Here is an 18,633-nt window from a genome sequence, read left to right as displayed (position 1 = left end):
GCCTAGACACACGGGCGTGTCTAATGCCGTGTGAAACAGACGGCCTGTTCACACGGTCATGTTGTAGTTGAAAGGTTGAAAATTTTCTAAGTTTTTGAAATTTGTAATATGTTACAATTTAGTCCCGAATTTATGATTAAAGTTTGATATGTTTGATTTAAGTACATAATGGATGTGAATGAATGTTATTAATTGAATTATGATGTTTCTGGATAAATAATTGTTCTGAATTGAATTACAAGTCTGGAAATACCTCGTAACCTATTCCGACGATGGTTACAGATTAGAGGTGTTACATTTTATTGGTATCAAAGCTATGGTTTAGTCGATTCTAGGACTACCGTAGTGTATATGAGTCTAGCTAAACATGCCATATATATATAATCTGTGATAGTGTGATGATTCCAGACATTTCAAATGTGTTTTCATATAGAAAATGAATCCAAATCGAGCGATAGCTGACGATGTAGAGAGTAATGCGCCTGCTCCAGCTCAAGGGACAGCACCTTCCGAACCTAGACCTGTATCAAGTAGTCAGGGAAGAGAGGCTAAAGAAGCCTTCTTCCAGATGATGAATGAATGGTTCTTTTAGTATGTCCGAACAAATCCAGCTACTCAACAACCTCCACCCTTACCTGATCCCCAACCAATACCCATAGCTCCTGAAGGTTTGGAATTTCTGCGACCGAACAGAACACTAATAGATAGAATCCTAAAATACAGGGCTCAAGAGTTTAGGGATACAATTGATGATAATCCTGAGAAAGCTGAATTATGGCTTGATAATACTATCTGAGTGTTTGATGAATTATTGTGTACACCAGATGATTTCATAAAAGGTGTTGTATCTCTGCTAAGGGACACAGCGTATCAGTGGTGGAACACATTGGTGTCGGTAGTGTCCAGAGAACGAGTGACTTTGGAATTCTTTCAGATGAAATTCCGTAAGAAATACATAAGCCAACTATTTTTGGATCAAAAGCATAAAGAGAACTTAAACAAGGTCGTAGGACCGTAATTGAATATAAGAGAGAATTTGTTCGGTTAAGCAAATATGCCCGAGAGTGCATGGCTACCGAAGAAATGATGTGTAAACAGTTTGTAAATGGGTTGAATGAGGATATCAAACTCCTAGTCAAATTTCTAGACTTGAAAGAATTTTTTGTTTTGATTGATAGAGCGTGCAAAGCCGAAGAGCTTAGTACAGAGAAAAAAAAGCCAATTCTGAGGCTAAAGACTTCAGAAAGAGATCTGCGGGAAAATCACACTTGTCAATATCAAAGAAATCCAGAGATTTTCATCCTCGCTTTACTACTTCTGCGGGGATTTCAATTAGAGAGAGAAACACAAGACAATTTAACTCAAAATCTCAAACAACATCTATTGCTAGTGTGGGTAGTGTTAGGAATGTTGGGCCTGAATGCAAGCATTGCAATAGGTGACATTATGGTGATTGTAGACTTAAGAGCGGAGCTTGCTTTAGATGTAGATCTGTTGATCACTTTCTCTGGGATTGTCTAGAAAAGTCTATGGCTGAAAGAGATCAACTGGCAAAAATTAGTAACACGTCTGCTAGAGGGAGACCAGCCTGAAATACTAGGAATGCGAGTAGTAACCGAGGTGCTACTAGAGATACTATAGTGAGATTTGAGGCACGAGCACCTGCCTAAGCTTATACTATCCATGCACGTAAGGAGGCATTATCGCCAGCCGTTATTACCGATACTTTTTCTCTCTTTGACACTGAGATAGTTGCGTTGATTGATCCTGGATCAACTTATTCATATATCTGCATGAATTTAATGTTTAAAAAGAGTTTACATGTTGAGTCTATAGAGTTTGTAATTAAAGTATCAAACCCCCTAGGAAAATCTGTTTTAGTTGATAAAATTTGTAGAAATTGTCCTTTGATGACTCGGGGTTACAGTTTTCAGGCTGAATTGATGCTTCTACCGTTCGATGAGTTTGATCTGATTTTGGGTATGGATTGGATAACTATGCATAATGTAGTTGTGAATTACAGATGAAAGGTTATCGAGTTGAAATGTCAGAACGGTGAAATTCTTCAGATTGAGTCTGATGATTTGAGTGAATTTCCTACTGTGATATTGTCTTTGATGGCTCAAAAATGTATGAAAACGGGTTGTGATGCATATCTTACATATGTACTGGATACAAAGGTATCGAAATTGAAAATTGAATCTGTACTAGTGGTTTACAAGTTTTCGGATGTATTTCCAAAAGAACTATTGGGATTATCGCCAATTAGAGAGGTTGAATTTCGTATTGAATTAATACCGAGAACAACACATATATCGATAGCTCCATATAGAATGGCACCGATAGAGTTAAAAGAGTAGAAAGCTCAGTTGCAAGAGTTAATAGATAGAGGTTTTGTTAGACCGAGTTTCTCACCTGGGGTGCTCCGATATTATTTGTGAAAAAGAAAGGCAGGTCAATGAGAATGTGTATTGATTACAGATAGCTGAACAACGTGACTATAAAGAACAAATACCCTTTACCACGAATTGGTGATTTGTTTGATCAGTTGAAAGGGGCTACAGTATTTTCAAAAATTGATCTGAGATCGGGATATTATCAGTTGCGAGTTAAAGAGTCTGATGTATTGAAAATAGCTTTCAGAACAAGGTACAGACATTATGAATTTCTTGTTATGCCATTTTGTTTAACTAATGCTCCTGCTGTTTTTATGGGTTTGATGAATAAGATATTTAGACCGTATTTAGATAGTTTCGTGGTTGTATTCATTGATGACATTCTGATTTATTCACGTGATGGGTCTGAACATACTGTGCATTTGAGAATTGTGTTACAAACTTTACAGGATAAGCAATTATTTGCAAAGTTCAGCAAATGTGAATTTTAGCTTCGAGAGGTTTGATTTCTGGTGCATATATTTTTTAGCTGAAGGTATCCGAGTTGATCTGAGTAAGATTTCTGCTATTATTGACTGGAAACCTCTGGAAAATGTATCTGAGATAAAAATTTTCCTGGGATTAGCGGGATAGTACTGGAGATTCGTGAAAGGATTTTCAATGATTGCAGTACCATTAGCTCGATTTCTTCAAAAAGATGTGAAATTCGAATGGACCGAGATGTGTCAACACAATTTCGAACAGTTGAAAGCACTGTTAATAGATGCACCAGTTTTAATTCAACCTGAATCGGGTAAAGAGTTTGTGATTTACAGTGATGCGTCGTTAAATGGACTAGGTTGTGTATTGATGCAAGATGGAAAAGTTGTAGCTTATGCTTCCTGACAATTGAAACCACACGAAAGGAATTACCCGACACATGATCTTGAATTAGCTGCAATAGTATTCGCATTAAAGATTTGGTGACACTATCTATACTGTGAGAAATGCCAAATATTTACAGATCATAAAAGATTGAAGTATTTGATATCACAAAGAGTTTGAATCTGCAACAACGAAGATGGCTTGAACTATTGAAAGATTATGAATTTGTAATTGATTATCATCCAGGGAAGGCTAACGTTGTAACCGATGCTTTGAGTCGAAAGTCCTTATTTGCTTTACGGGAAATGAATACTCAAATGATGATATATGATGAAGGATCTATAGTAGCTAAGATGAGAGTAGACCGGTATTTTTGCAACAAATCTGCAAAGCTCAGAAAAATGATAGCGAGTTACAAGCTAAACAAATTTTATGTGAGTCTAATTTTGATTCTAAATTTCATATGGGAAATAATGATTACTTAATGTTTCAAAATAGAATTTGTATACCAAAAGATACCAAACTCATTTAGAAAATTCTACATGAGGCACACAGTAGTCTCTTTTCTGTTTATCTGGGTAGCACCAAAATGTATAACGATCTGAAACAATGTTACTAGTGGTCGGGAATGAAACAAGATATCAGAGTTTGTATCGAGATGTTTAACCTGTAACAAGTAAAAGCCAAACATCAAGTATCGTCAGGTTTATTACAGCCAGTGATAATTTTGAAATGAAAATGAGATAGAGTTACAATGGATTTTGTATCGAGATTGCCCCTGACTTCGAAAAAGAAAGACGCAATTTGGGTTATCGTTGATAGACTAACGAAATCTGCTCATTTCATACTGGTACGTATGGATTTCTCTCTGGATAGATTAGCTGAATTGTAACTGTCTGAAATTGTACGATTGCATGGTGTACCACTGTCCATTATTTCTGATAGACACCCGAGATTTACGTCAAGATTTTGGAAGAAATTACAAGAAGCTCTTGGAACGAAATTGAATTTTAGCACAGCTTTTCATTCCCAAACAGACAGTCAGTTCGAAAGAATTATACAAATACTTGAGGATATGTTGCGTTGTTGCATTCTCGAGTTTAAAGGCAGCTGGGAAAAATACTTGCCTCTGATTGAATTTTCTTATAATAATAGTTTCCAAACGAGTATAAAGATGGCACCATACGAAGCTCTTTACGGTCGTAAATGTCAAACACCGTTATACTGGACTGAATTAACTGAGAAAAAGATTCATGGGGTTGAATTGATCAGAGAAACAAAAGAAAAAGTCAAAGTGATTCGCGACAGTTTAAAAGCAGTTTCAGATCGACAAAAATCTTACACGGGTTTGAAACGTAAAGAAATAGAGTTTCAGGTCGAAGATCATGTATTCTTGAAAGTGTCACCATGGAAGAAATATTTTTGTTTCAGCCGTAAAAGAAAGTTAAGTCCGCAATTCATCAGGCCATATGAGATTGTTGAAAGAATAGGGCCTGTAACGTGTCGACTATCGCTACCGTCTAAACTTGAAAGATACATAATGTTTTTCATGTTTCGATGCTACAACGATATTGATCAGATCCATCACATGTGATTTCTCCCGTTGATGTAGAGATACAGTCTAATTTGTCGTATAATGAAAAACCGATTAGAATTCTGGCTCGAGAATCAAAGAATTGAGAAATAAATGTATAGAACTTGCAAAGGTTCTTTGGCATAAACACGAGATTGAGGAAGCTACATGGGAACCCGAGGAAGCTATGGAAAAATAGTACCCTAACCTTTTTACCGATAAGATTTTTGGGGACGAAAATCCCTAAAGGGGGTAAGAGTTGTAACAGCCCGTTTTAAAGTCAAATCGGAACAGTGGTTTCAAAACCACTTAACCGAGTCAAAATATTTATTTTATTATTTTATTATTTTATTAAGGTTTACAGCATGATAGAATGATAGTATAAAAATTTCATTAAGAAATTTTACCGTTTAAAAGCTTAATTCGGTAAAAAGGACTAAATCGCGTAACGCGTAAAAGTTGAGTACTATTGTTTAAAGGTATTAAATTGCTATGGTTTATTAATATGAGAGTCCTTGCATGTCAATTAGACCTTAAATGATATAGTGGAAGTTTTTGGCTTCGTATTTTTGAAATTATTGAAGTTCATTCAGGTTATTTTGGTAAAATGTTAATTAAGTTTAATAATAATAAAACAAAAACCAAAATTGTCATTTCCATCATATTCATTGCCAAAAATTGAGAAGAAAAGAATAGGAAACTTAGGTTTCCATTCGGCTAAGTTTGAATATTTAATTAAGGTACGATTTTTGTCCCATTTTTAATGATTTCTTCATTTTTTGACCTCGTTGCAGCTTAATCTAGTTGACCCGTACCTTCATTTTTAAAACTATAACATCCCAAACCTAGCCCAAACGTTAAGATCGAATCCGGCGTGTCACATTGAAGTGTTACTAGAAAAGTTATGTTTTATCTAAAGTCTTTCTTAGTGTTTAAAGAATATCTTCGTTATAGATTAAAGTGAATGGGAGGTGTGCACCAGGTAGGATGCCAGAAAAGAGGAGGTGAGTCAATTAGACTGCTTAAGTACCCAGCTCTCCACGGATCCAATCTTAGACATGCACACAACCATTGCCACACTTTAACTGAGTGATTGTTCAGGGAAAACCAATTCGTTTAAAACCATTTAAAAAGGTTATTCACTACAGGAAAATAGGGCTTTAGCGGCGTTTTTAGTGGCGTTTGAATAAAAAACGCCGCAAATATTTTACATTCGCGGCATTTGTAATAAAACGCCGCAAAAAGCAGAGCAATAGCGGCGTTTTTTATCCAAACGCGGCTAAAAACTGAGCAATAGCGGCGTTTTTGGCCCAAACGCCGCTAAAAACTAAACAATAGCGGTGCTTTTCGAAAAATGCCGCTATAGGTTGAGGTTTTAGTGGCGCTTCTGGAAAAACGCTGCTATAGGTCGAGGTTTTAGCGGCGCTTTTGGAAAAACGCCGCTATAGGCCGATGTTTTAGCGGCGCTTTTGGAAAAATGCCGCTATAGGCCGATGTTTTAGCGACGCTTTTGGAAAAACGCCGCTATAGGCCGATGTTTTAGTGGCACTTTTGGAAAAACGCCGTAAAAAAGTAATTTAGTTTATGGGTTATGGTTTAGTGTTTAGGGCCTAGAGTTTAGGATTTGAGATTTGGGGTTTGGAATTTAGAGGTAAATATGGTAAACTACTTAACTTGTGTATCTTGGATTTTTTATAATATAAATCTAAATAAGATAAATATAAATTATTATTTTAAAAAATAGGTACATATATATGTTTTAGGGGTTATGCTATTAGGGATTAGAGGTTATGATTAATGATAAAAAAATTAATTTATTTTAGAGTTTTGGTAAGCATTAAGATTCTATTTGAATTACTTTTGTCCCTTGTTATATATATATATATATTAAACTTCTAATATATATTAAGATTATAATATATATTTAGGGTGTAAGTTTAGGTTAAGGGTTTAAGGAAATGATACTATTAGCTAGCTAGAAATTAACTGAAGAACATTTGGATTTTACTAAGATTCAAGCTATTTTGTATATACTCATATTATTTAATATAAGAATATAAACATATATACATGTGTGTTTTAATTTGTACTACACTAACATTGGCCACACGAATTCCAAAAAATATGTCTACGAATATTATGGTTAATTAGGGTTAACAGTTTTTAAAGTACACTTTATAGTTTGGGCTTTATGGTCTAGGAGTTATGGTTGGTTTAGGGGTTACCGAATGGTTTTGGGGTTTAACGTTTGGGGTTAGGGGTTTTGTGTTTGTGGTCTAAGGTTTAGGGTTTTAAATTTAGAGTATAATTTTGGATTTTAATGTAGAAGATAAATGTATATAAGATAAATATATATAAATTATTATTTTAAAAAATATATAAATATATATATGAAAAGTGGTTTAGTGTGCAATTGTATACATGAACTGTAATTTGATCTAGATCTTGTAAAATATTTAATTAATTTTGATATAATAAATAGTATCATGTTTTTATTTAATTAATTTATATGCATACATAATATGTATTTTAAAATGTGTATTAAATCAAAAATAAAATTTTAACTATAGTTAGGGTTTAATTAGCGTGTAAGTTTATAGTTTGAGGTTTAAAGTTTAAGGTATATTATTATTGAAGACTGAACCAATATTTAGAATTTTATGATATTCTTGCGAATTTGTACTAAACCTAATATATTGAAGATTGAAATATATATTTTGTACATCACAGTAACATTATTTAGATATAATTTAAAAGAAATTCTAAATATATATAGTTTTAAATTTTGATCAATTTTTATAAAATATTCACGTATTAGTGGCGTTTATACATAAAACGCCGCAAAAGATAGGAAATAGCGGCGTTTTCTTAGAAAACGCCATAAAACTTCAATATACATTAGAGCAAAACGGCATCGTTTCCTCTGAATAGTAGCGGCTTTAGCGGCGTTTCTAATATAAACGCCACAACTCGTATTAGAACGGCGTCATTTTGTAGTGTAGATAAAAGGGCGTTAGTGGCGCTTTACTGAAAACGCCGCAAAAGGGCTCATTACCGGCGCGTTTCTGAAAACGCCACAAAATTTCCTTATTTGAAACGGCGTCGTTTTTTCTCTTCTGTGGTTTATGCCCTTTACCCGAAATCAGTTTCGATTTTTGCTAAGTAATTTTCCCCTATTTCGTCTCTTCCTTCCCTAAATCCCTAAAACAGAAAACCCCTCTTTCTTTTTCCCCAAATCATCCCCTAATTCCCCAAACCCGAAATCCCTAACATTTTTCCTAAGTCCCCTTTCTTTCCCTTAATCTGTTCCCCCATCCCCAAAATCCCTAATTATTTTCCCTTTCCTCTCGTCGACGGTGATATGCTTCATATTTAGGGTTTTAGCCCAATGATCATCAACTAAAAAACATACAAGAAGAAAGCCCTATCGATTCATTTTATCGACAAATCAGGGTTAGTTGATTCGTACAAAGCTCAATTTCTGAATGTTATGAAAAAGTAGCAAAGCACTTCTCTCTCACTCGATTTCGTCTGAACCAGAACCAGAAGAGCCAACTCTTTATACGTCAACTATTCACCGATCGATCCCAAACTTTCTGGTAACTGCTAAGCTATATCGCTTTTTTCTTTCACTTTATTCATTGGGTCCTTGAAGCTTCAACAGTATTTCTTTTATTTCCTTAAAATATCGTCAATGATGAACTGGCGGTAAGGCCAGCCTATTGAATTCAAAAATATTACTTAAACCAAAAGTCACCTTATAGAACACTGAATTTAGTTCAACTATGGTCTAAACCAATTAATCTAATCCTTCAGTTTTTGCGTGTTAAAGCAACTCAACTTTCGTACTTGGGGCGTTTGTTTTGTTTTGTTTTGTTTTCCTTGTGTGGTTTTGTTTGTTTGTTTTTTCATGTATTACTTGCCTTTTTTTTTTGGTTTGAAATGGTTTGAAATGGGTTTGATCTGGATGGTTATACCCTTGTTTTAAGTAAACCCAATACCGGGTCTGGTTTTCTAGTGCTGTTTTTAACTTAACCACCACAATTATTGGTGCGGAATCATGGCTTTAGCTGCTACTATGAAGGTTCTGGGGCTTGTTTTAGGGAATTTTTTTGGATAAACCTGGTTGGGATTTTGTCTGAAATTAGTGTCCAGATGTTGATTAGGTTTGCAGTTTCTTGTAAAGCTAGATCTTATGGGGAAGTTGTGCAAATTGCAATGGGGAGAACTGCTAGGGTTTTGTCTGAGATTTGCATAATTGTCAACAATGCAGGTGTCCTGATAGTTTATTTGATTATTATGGGTGATGTTATGTCTGGTTCGGTTCGTCATATTGGGGTTTTCGATAAGTGGTTAGGACATGTTTTTTGGGATCATAGGAAGTTATTGGTTTTGGTTGTTATGGTTGTTTTTCTTGCTCCACTTTGCGTGTTAGATAGGATTGATTCATTGAGCATGACTTCGGCTGCTTCGGTAGCTCTCGCTGTTGTTTTCGTTGTGGTTTGCTTTGCTGTTGCATTCATTAAGCTTATTGAGGGGAAGATAGAGGCTCCAAGGATGAGCCCAGATTTTACGTTCCCTGGTTAAGCTTATTGGATCTACTATGATCCCAAATATATGGACAGCTTTCAAATTTACTAGAGCAACAATAGCTGTTTCCTTAGGTTTCACGTTCCCTGCTCTAATTGCATTGAGGATAAGTCAGCAAGAAGAGAGCATGAGCTTGAGCAGAGTAGAAAAATTTTTGTCGTGGTTAATGTTAATACTGGCTGTGATAGTTAGCATTGCTGGGATAATAGGAAATATTTATACCAAATTGCAATGATAATATGTATACAATGTAACTTACTATCTTTTAATGGTATTGAACTTGGTCCTATTTCTCCTCACAATGGTCTTCATTAGGGTGACTGTTACTTACTGTCTTTCCCTAGAATTTTAACTATGATTTTTAGTGGAAAATCCGGCAACTTCGGTTATTCCAACAAAACCAGCCCTTTGTCCCCTTATTTGTCTCTCTTTTATATTTTTCTCTGTTTTTTTACTTAATTCGGATTTTTAATTTTCGTTCTCATGATACCATTGTTGACGTAGCTTTATTTTTAGTAATTCTTGTAGCTTCTATTTTTTATCATTTTATTTGTTTATTCCCACCTGTTATTAGCAAATATAATTAATATTATACCAATCATTAAATATTGTTTATTTTTAGAACTCATTTGATTGTTTTGTCGACCAGAAACAGACTTCTGTTCTTCAAATGCAATGAGTAGGGAAGTCTCTCGACATTATTAGAGATCAATCCCAAGCATCTCCAAATAAACCCTCAAGAAAACATTTCCAATTCAATCAAGGTAAACATTGTCTTCCCTAACATTTATGTTTCTTTCAACATGTTTTTCCTTTTATGTTTTTTATGTTTATGATGAAAGATTCAACATCTCTAGAAACCGAATCATACATTTTTTCTGCTAGGATTAGCAATCTAGTATGAATCATGTAGAAGCTTACTTATCTTTTATTTGCAAGAAATAGATTTAGGTAATGAAAGATGTATGCCTGTGTGTTTGTGTCTCTATATATGTATGTATTTGGTACTAGATGAAAGCTTTACTCCAGTTTTCAAATATAGACCAGGTTTTGCATACATTGATCATTTTCTGGCTCTTTTCCTTCGAATACATGGTTCTCTTGAAACTAAATGCTCAGGTACTTTCTGCATATTCTGTGATTCTTATTAGATAAGTTATAAATCAACAGTTATGTTAGTTTTGATCAAGGCCTCTGTAAACATAAAGTTGGTATTCTGGTTAGGAGAAGTTAATGTTTATGAGTTTTGTGGAGTATGATTCTGCACATGCAAAGTTGGTTTGTTTAAAGCTGTGCATTTTCATGTTTACATACTAATGGTGATTCCTTTTTTGTTTTTTAGATGTTCTTTTGGTCTGTTTTCATGTTTCTATCCAACTTATGTGTTTACTGTGCAGTTTTGCCATATTTTGCTAAGGTGTATACCTTCATTGGCAGTGTCTTTGATCCTGGTACAAGTGGGCACTTGCAAAACTGATATAGGTAAAGTTTTTATATTTGCTTAAACTGAAATATATTTGGTGCTACTTTTATAATCTTACATCTGTTCTAGGTACTATCGAGCACCTGAATTAATATTTGGTGCAACTAAATACACCACAGCCATTGGCATTTGTTCTAGGTACGTACAAGTTTCGTTGCTAAATTTTTTTCTTATTTCTATGCATTTTCACTTTAAATTACTTAACAAATATTACTTTTTTGACTCCAGCCTCTGTTTGCTGGTGAGAGTGGAGTAGACCAGGTACGTTTTATTAAGGTAGGCTTTATTTCAAAATTCTAATCAATAATAGTTTTATCATGATGATTTTGGAAAAATTAATATTTTGGGGTTGCGATTTTGTAAAGATTTAATTGCTAGTTCTGTTTGGAGTAGAACTATTTTGTTTCCAAATTAATTTTAAATATTTGGTTCAACTTAATTATTATTTGATTCAACTTAAGTATGAACAGGTATGAATTAATTTTATTACCGTGTAGCTTGCTTGTCCATTAAAATTACAACAATAGCTGACTTTCTCTCCAACCTTATTTTAAATATTTTAAAGATTCAAAGTATATAGGCTGGAAACCTGACGGGTTGCCTTATATCGAGCTGCAAGATATAATGGATCCTCCCTAGGTGTAACAACGCCACGTATGATGAATCTTAAAAAATTCAAAAAGACTTGAAAAAAGTTCTATCGATCTCATTTACTATTGAATATTTATATAACCTTAATTTATTTCCAATTTACTTATAAAAATTAAACTACGATTCATTTTTTATATTATTATATTCAAATTACTATTTTTCTATATTAATAATGTTTTATTTTAATATTTAATATTTTTAAATTTCTTTAAAAGTTATAACTACTTTTATCAAAATTACAACAATAGCTGACCTTCTCTCCAACCTTATTTTAAATATTTTAAAGATTCAAAGTATATAGGCTGGAAACCTGACGGGTTGCCTTTTATCGAGCTGCAAGATATAATGGATCCTCCCTAGGTGTAACAACGCCACGTATGATGAATCTTAAAAAATTCAAAAAGACTTGAAAAAAGTTCTATCGACCTCATTTACTATTGAATATTTATATAACCTTAATTTATTTCCAATTTACTTATAAAAATTAAACTACGATTCTTTTTTGATATTATTATATTCAAATTACTATTTTTTATATTAATAATGTTTTATTTTAATATTTAATATTTTTAAATTTCTTTAAAAGTTATAACTACTTTTATCAAAATTACAACAATAGCTGACCTTCTCTCCAACCTTATTTTAAATATTTTAAAGATTCAAAGTATATAGGCTGGAAACCAGACGGGTTGCCTTATATCGAGCTGCAAGATATAATGGATCCTCCCTAGGTGTAACAAAGCCACGTATGATGAATCTTAAAAATTCAAAAAGACTTGAAAAAAGTTCTATCGAGCTCATTTACTATTGAATATTTATATAACCTTAATTTATTTCCAGTTTACTTATAAAAATTAAACTACGATTCTTTTTTGATATTATTATATTCAAATTACTATTTTTTTATATTAATAATGTTTTATTTTAATATTTAATATTTTTAAATTTCTTTAAAAGTTATAACTATTTTTATCAAAATTACAACAATAGCTGACCTTCTCTCCAACCTTATTTTAAATATTTTAAAGATTCAAAGTATATAGGCTGGAAACCTGACGGGTTGCCTTATATCGAGCTGCAAGATATAATGGATCCTCCCTAGGTGTAACAACGCCACGTATGATGAATCTTAAAAAATTCAAAAAGACTTGAAAAAAGTTCTATCGAGCTCATTTACTATTGAATATTTATATAACCTTAATTTATTTCCAGTTTACTTATAAAAATTAAACTACGATTCTTTTTTGATATTATTATATTCAAATTACTATTTTTTATATTAATAATGTTTTATTTTAATATTTAATATTTTTAAATTTCTTTAAAAGTTATAACTACTTTTATCAAAATTACAACAATAGCTGACCTTCTCTCCAAACTTATTTTAAATATTTTAAAGATTCAAAGTATATAGGCTGGAAACCTGACGGGTTGCCTTATATCGAGCTACAAGATATAATGGATCCTCCCTAGGTGTAACAACTCCACGTATGATGAATCTTAAAAAATTCAAAAAGACTTGAAAAAAGTTCTATCGAGCTCATTTACTATTGAATATTTATATAACCTTAATTTATTTCCAATTTACTTATAAAAATTAAACTACGATTCTTTTTTGATATTATTATATTCAAATTACTATTTTTTATATTAATAATGTTTTATTTTAATATTTAATATTTTTAAATTTCTTTAAAAGTTATAACTACTTTTATCAAAATTACAACAATAGCTGACCTTCTCTCCAACCTTATTTTAAATATTTTAAAGATTCAAAGTATATAGGCTGGAAACCTGACAGGTTGCCTTTTATCGAGCTGCAAGATATAATGGATCCTCCCTAGGTGTAACAACGCCACGTATGATGAATCTTAAAAAATTCAAAAAGACTTGAAAAAAGTTCTATCGAGCTCATTTACTGTTGAATATTTATATAACCTTAATTTATTTCCAGTTTACTTATAAAAATTAAACTACGATTCTTTTTTGATATTATTATATTCAAATTACTATTTTTTTATATTAATAATGTTTTATTTTAATATTTAATATTTTTAAATTTCTTTAAAAGTTATAACTACTTTTATCAAAATTACAACAATAGCTGACCTTCTCTCCAACCTTATTTTAAATATTTTAAAGATTCAAAGTATATAGGCTGGAAACCTGACGGGTTGCCTTATATCGAGCTGCAAGATATAATGGATCCTCCCTAGGTGTAACAACGCCACGTATGATGAATCTTAAAAAATTCAAAAAGACTTGAAAAAAGTTCTATCGAGCTCATTTACTATTGAATATTTATATAACCTTAATTTATTTCCAGTTTACTTATAAAAATTAAACTACGATTCTTTTTTGATATTATTATATTCAAATTACTATTTTTTTATATTAATAATGTTTTATTTTAATATTTAATATTTTTAAATTTCTTTAAAAGTTATAACTACTTTTATCAAAATTACAACAATAGCTGACCTTCTCTCCAACCTTATTTTAAATATTTTAAAGATTCAAAGTATATAGGCTGGAAACCTGACGGGTTGCCTTATATCGAGCTGCAAGATATAATGGATCCTTCCTAGGTGTAACAACGCCACGTATGACGAATCTTAAAAAAAAAATTTGTTTCAATTTAATATGTCCCATCTAATATACAAATATTTAATAAAATATTTTATATAGTTTTTAACTTAAATTTAAATTATTATTGAAATATTCTTGTCCGTTTTATCACAAATATTATTCTCCGTTTTATCACAAATATTATCGTCCGTTTTACCATTTAAGTTAAACTTTTTATTCAAACTAAATCATAGCTTTTAAGCAAAATACGGATGTCCACACAGTGCTTTAATATGTACTTAAGAAAAGATGACTTGTAAAACATAAATTAAATTAAGTGTGGACTATTTTAACTGCACATGTGATTTGTCAAATAAAAACGAACGACATGTATATTATTTAATTAAAATAATTTTTATAAATATTATTTAATTAAATATTATTTAATCCCGCTACTTACCTGTAGATACTTGATATTTGATATGTATTATCCATGTGATTTTCCACATCGTGAAATAAAAAACTTACATAGTACATAAATATATTTGATATCATAATTTACATAACTTATATAACATATATAACTTACATAACTTATATAACATACATAACTTATATAACTTATATAACTTAGATAAATATATAACTTGCATAACTTACATAATACTTAAATATATTTTATATCATAATTTACATAACTTACATAACTTATATAACTTAGATAAATATATAATTTACATAAATATATATCATATCATAAATTACATAACTTACATAATACTTAAATATATATCATATCATACATAACTAGTTTACGAAATTTACTTAACTTACATAATACATAAATCTATAGTCGAAAATCCTGCAACTTGCCTAAATTAGTTTATACCCATTAGAGACTTGATATTTAGTATAATGATATGATTTAAATCAATTGAGAACATTTAAGTAACTGTAATATGTTGTCAACTTTAGATTTCAAGAACTACAAAATGGATAGGAGTTGGATGAAATTGTCAAGGGTAAGCAATGCCTATCAAAATGGAGTACAAACTTTTCTAAATTTTGCATTTCAAAATGCAAGCCAAGAGAATATGATTCTTTGCCCGTGTAAGAAGTGTGGCAACATCTACTGGCATTTTCGTGAAGTTGTCTACAACATCTAATTGTTGATGGCTTTATTCGGGGGTATAAAAAATGGATTTTCCATGGAGAGTGTACATCTTGTGGAACTTCTTCAACGATTAATCCGACTTATCTTGATACTGATTACCATCAGTATGTTAGACAAGATGACATGGAAGATATGTTGCCGGATGCATTTAATATGCGTAGTCATGGTGAGCAATCGTTTCCACCTGACTTTATTATATCTGAGGATTGTAATATTGGTGGAAATGTTTTTTGCGAAACGGGAATAAGTGCACCTAATGAGGAGCCAAATGAAGAAGCGGCTAAGTTCTACAATTTACTTAATGAAATGAATGAAGAACTTTACGAGGGATCAAAATATTCAAAATTGTCCTTCTGCATTCGTCTATTTCATTTAAAATGTTTGGGAGGGTGGACCGGAAACTCTTTTACAATGCTGCTAGAGTTTCTAAAAGAGATGTTTCCGTTTGCAAAAATTCCCCAGTCTTGTCAAGATATGAAGAGACTAATAAATGATTTGGGCCTTGGGTACGATAAAATTCATAGTTGCCCAAATGACTGCATGTTGTACTGGGGTGATCAGAAAAACCAACAATTTTGTCATGTTTGCGGTAAGTCTCGTTGGATGAATAGTAATACAGAAGATGTGAATACGGATGAAGGTGGGGCACAGTTAAGAAAGAAGCCAGTCAAGGTCTTGCGATATTTTCCCCTGATACCAAGACTTCAAAGGCTTTTCATGTCCTCAAAGACAGCCGAATCTATGACGTGGCATAATGATCAACGGACCGATGATGGATTATTAAGACATCCTGTGGATTCTTTAGCTTGGAAATCATTTGACAGTAAATTTCCAAGCTTTGCAAGCGATCCTCAGAATGTGAGGCTTGGGCTAGAAGCTGATGCTTTAATCCATTTAAAATCATGAGTACTCCGTACAGTACTTGGCCTGTAGTGCTTGTTCCTTACAATTTGCCTCCATGGATTTGCATGAAGCAATCTTCATTTATTTTATCAATGATTATCCTTGGAGAGAAAGGTTCCGGAAATGATATTGACATCTATTTGCAGCCACTTATTGAAGAGTTAAAACAATTATGGTCGGGTGTTGAGACATATGATGTATTGAGAAAGGAGAACTTTAATTTACGTGCAGCTTTATTGTGGACAATTAATGATTTCCCGGCTTATGCTAATTTATCGGGTTGGAGTACTAAAGGACGTTATGCCTGTCCTTGTTGTGCTGCGCAAACTTGTTCGAAGTGGTTGTATAATGGGAAGAAGTTCTCTTACATGGGCCATCGTCGGTGGTTAGATGAAAATCATAAATTTAGATTTCAGAGGACTCTATTTGACGGTACTGAAGAGTACAGAGGAGCTCCTGAGCAGACCGTTGGATCTGAAATCTTGTTTATGTCAAAAGATATCAACTTTAGTTACGGGAAGATGAATCAACCACCTATCACGCAAACAAGGAGAAGATCGAGGGATGAATCTGATGATGAATCTGACGAAGAGGATGATCATAATGAGGCGGAGTTATGGAAGAAAAGGAGTATTTTTTTTGAGTTGCCTTATTGGGAGCACAACATTTTACGCCACAATCTTGATGTCATGCATATTGAGAAGAATGTCTGCGAGAACATAATTGGGACAATTTTAAATGTCGATGGAAAATCAAAAGACAATCTTCAGAGCCGACTTGATTTAGTTGACATGAGAATCCGGCGTGATCTTCATCCTCAAGTACTTTCGAATGGGAAATATCGGTTGCCGCCTTCTATTTTTTCAATGTCAAAGAAAGAGAAAGAAGTTTTTTGCATGGTGTTGAATGATATAAAGGTCCTAGATGCGTATGCGTCAAATATATCTCGATGTGTGAGTTTCAAAGATAGAAGATTATATTCATTAAAATCACATGATTACCACATCTTGATGCAAGATTTACTTCCAATTGCTTTACGGTGCTGTATGTCAAAAAATGTAACGTCCTGTATAATTGAACTATCCAATATAATGAAAGCTATCTGTGGCAAAGTTTTGAATGTCGAAGAACTTGAGAAAGTACAGGATCGAGCGGCTTTGACTTTATGCAATTTAGAGAAGATCTTTCCACCTTCCTTCTTCACTATTATGGTGCACTTGGTAATCCATCTCCCTCACGAAGCAATCCTTGGTGGACCGGTTTTTTATCGATGGATGTATCCTATAGAAAGGTGCTAATTTATTTCTCAAGTATTCATTCATTCACCTCTATACATTTAGTTACAGCTTTTGATAAATATTGTATATCGTGTTTAGGTTCCTAAGCAAATTGAAGTCATATTGTCGCAATAAGCGTTATCCAGAAGGATCAATTACTGAAGGCTACTTGGCAGAAGAGTGCATGACCTTCTGTTCTAGATATTTAGAAGATGCTGAAACACGATTGAATAGACCAAGTAGAAATGCTGGGCTCAATGATCATGACTTGGTCGAAACTTATTTATTTCAAAGTTATGGAGAACCAATCGGAAAAGTTGAAATTGTAGAATTAGATGATATATCGTGGATACAAGCACATCGATATGTACTTTTTCACCACGATTCAATTGAACCGTTGCGTAAGTAAGTTATAAAATTGTCTTACATATTCGTTGTTTTGATTTGTTTATCTTCTAACCAATTAAACTTGTTTTTAATATAGTGAGTACAAACAAATTTTGAGATCTCGTGCACGCTCTCGAAGATTACAACATCGAGAGATTAATAAGTTATTCACAGAATCTTTTCATGAATGGTTAAGTCAAACGGTATGTAACCAAAGTTAATAAGTTACATATAATCGCGAAATTTAGTTAATCAAATAAGAATGTTTTTACATAATACATTTATAATTATTTAATTTACTTTCGATTCAATAGGTTTGGAGTGGGAAGGACGTCAATGACGAAATTAAATGGCTTTCCCAAGGTCCGAATAGAGTAATAAAAAGATATAGTGCCTTCCTCATCAATGGATACAGATTTCATACAAAGTATCGCGAGAGAATGAGGAGAACTCAAAATTGTGGAGTTGTTGTTAATTCTTCAATTACAAGTTATGCTAGTGCTAGGGATAGTAATCCGGTTGAGGGTAATGTGGAGTATTACGGACTTCTTACTGACATTATTGAGTTGGATTACTATGGCAGATGGAAAGTTATCTTATTTCAGTGTGATTGGGCAGATGTTAATACTGCTCGAGGAATTAAAAAAGATCAATTTGGTTTTACAATGATGAATTTCTCTCGCTTGATTCACACTGGACAACAATTGATGGACGAGCCATATGTATTTTCCTCTCAAGTGAAACAAGTTTTTTATTCGAAAGATCCA

At 32.6% G+C, this 18,633-nt stretch overlaps 1 protein-coding gene across 1 annotated transcript; it reads left to right on the top strand.

Moving 5' to 3' along the window:
* Positions 1 to 8,988: 8,988 nt before the first annotated feature.
* Positions 8,989 to 10,900, top strand: LOC107952164 (amino acid transporter AVT6E-like). The gene is made up of 3 exons (XM_041111988.1): positions 8,989 to 9,415; positions 10,435 to 10,542; positions 10,821 to 10,900. The coding sequence occupies exons 1-3, from the start codon at positions 8,989 to 8,991 to the stop codon at positions 10,898 to 10,900; spliced, it is 615 nt and encodes a 204-aa protein (XP_040967922.1).
* Positions 10,901 to 18,633: the final 7,733 nt, after the last annotated feature.

Source organism: Gossypium hirsutum, chromosome A05, assembly GCF_007990345.1.
Source record: "Gossypium hirsutum isolate 1008001.06 chromosome A05, Gossypium_hirsutum_v2.1, whole genome shotgun sequence".
Lineage (NCBI taxonomy): Eukaryota > Viridiplantae > Streptophyta > Magnoliopsida > Malvales > Malvaceae > Gossypium > Gossypium hirsutum.
This window is presented reverse-complemented; position numbering and strand designations above follow the sequence as displayed.

What these genes read in the sequence shown, in the direction of transcription:
- LOC107952164 (XM_041111988.1), top strand. Translation starts at nt 8,989, where the DNA reads ATGTTGATTAGGTTTGCAGTTTCTTGTAAAGCTAGATCTTATGGGGAA. An exon ending in CCCAGATTTTACGTTCCCTG is followed by an intron (nt 9,416 to 10,434) that starts GTTAAGCTTATT and finishes ATTTGGTACTAG; the next exon opens with ATGAAAGCTTTACTCCAGTT. An exon ending in TCTTGAAACTAAATGCTCAG is followed by an intron (nt 10,543 to 10,820) that starts GTACTTTCTGCA and finishes TTTACTGTGCAG; the next exon opens with TTTTGCCATATTTTGCTAAG.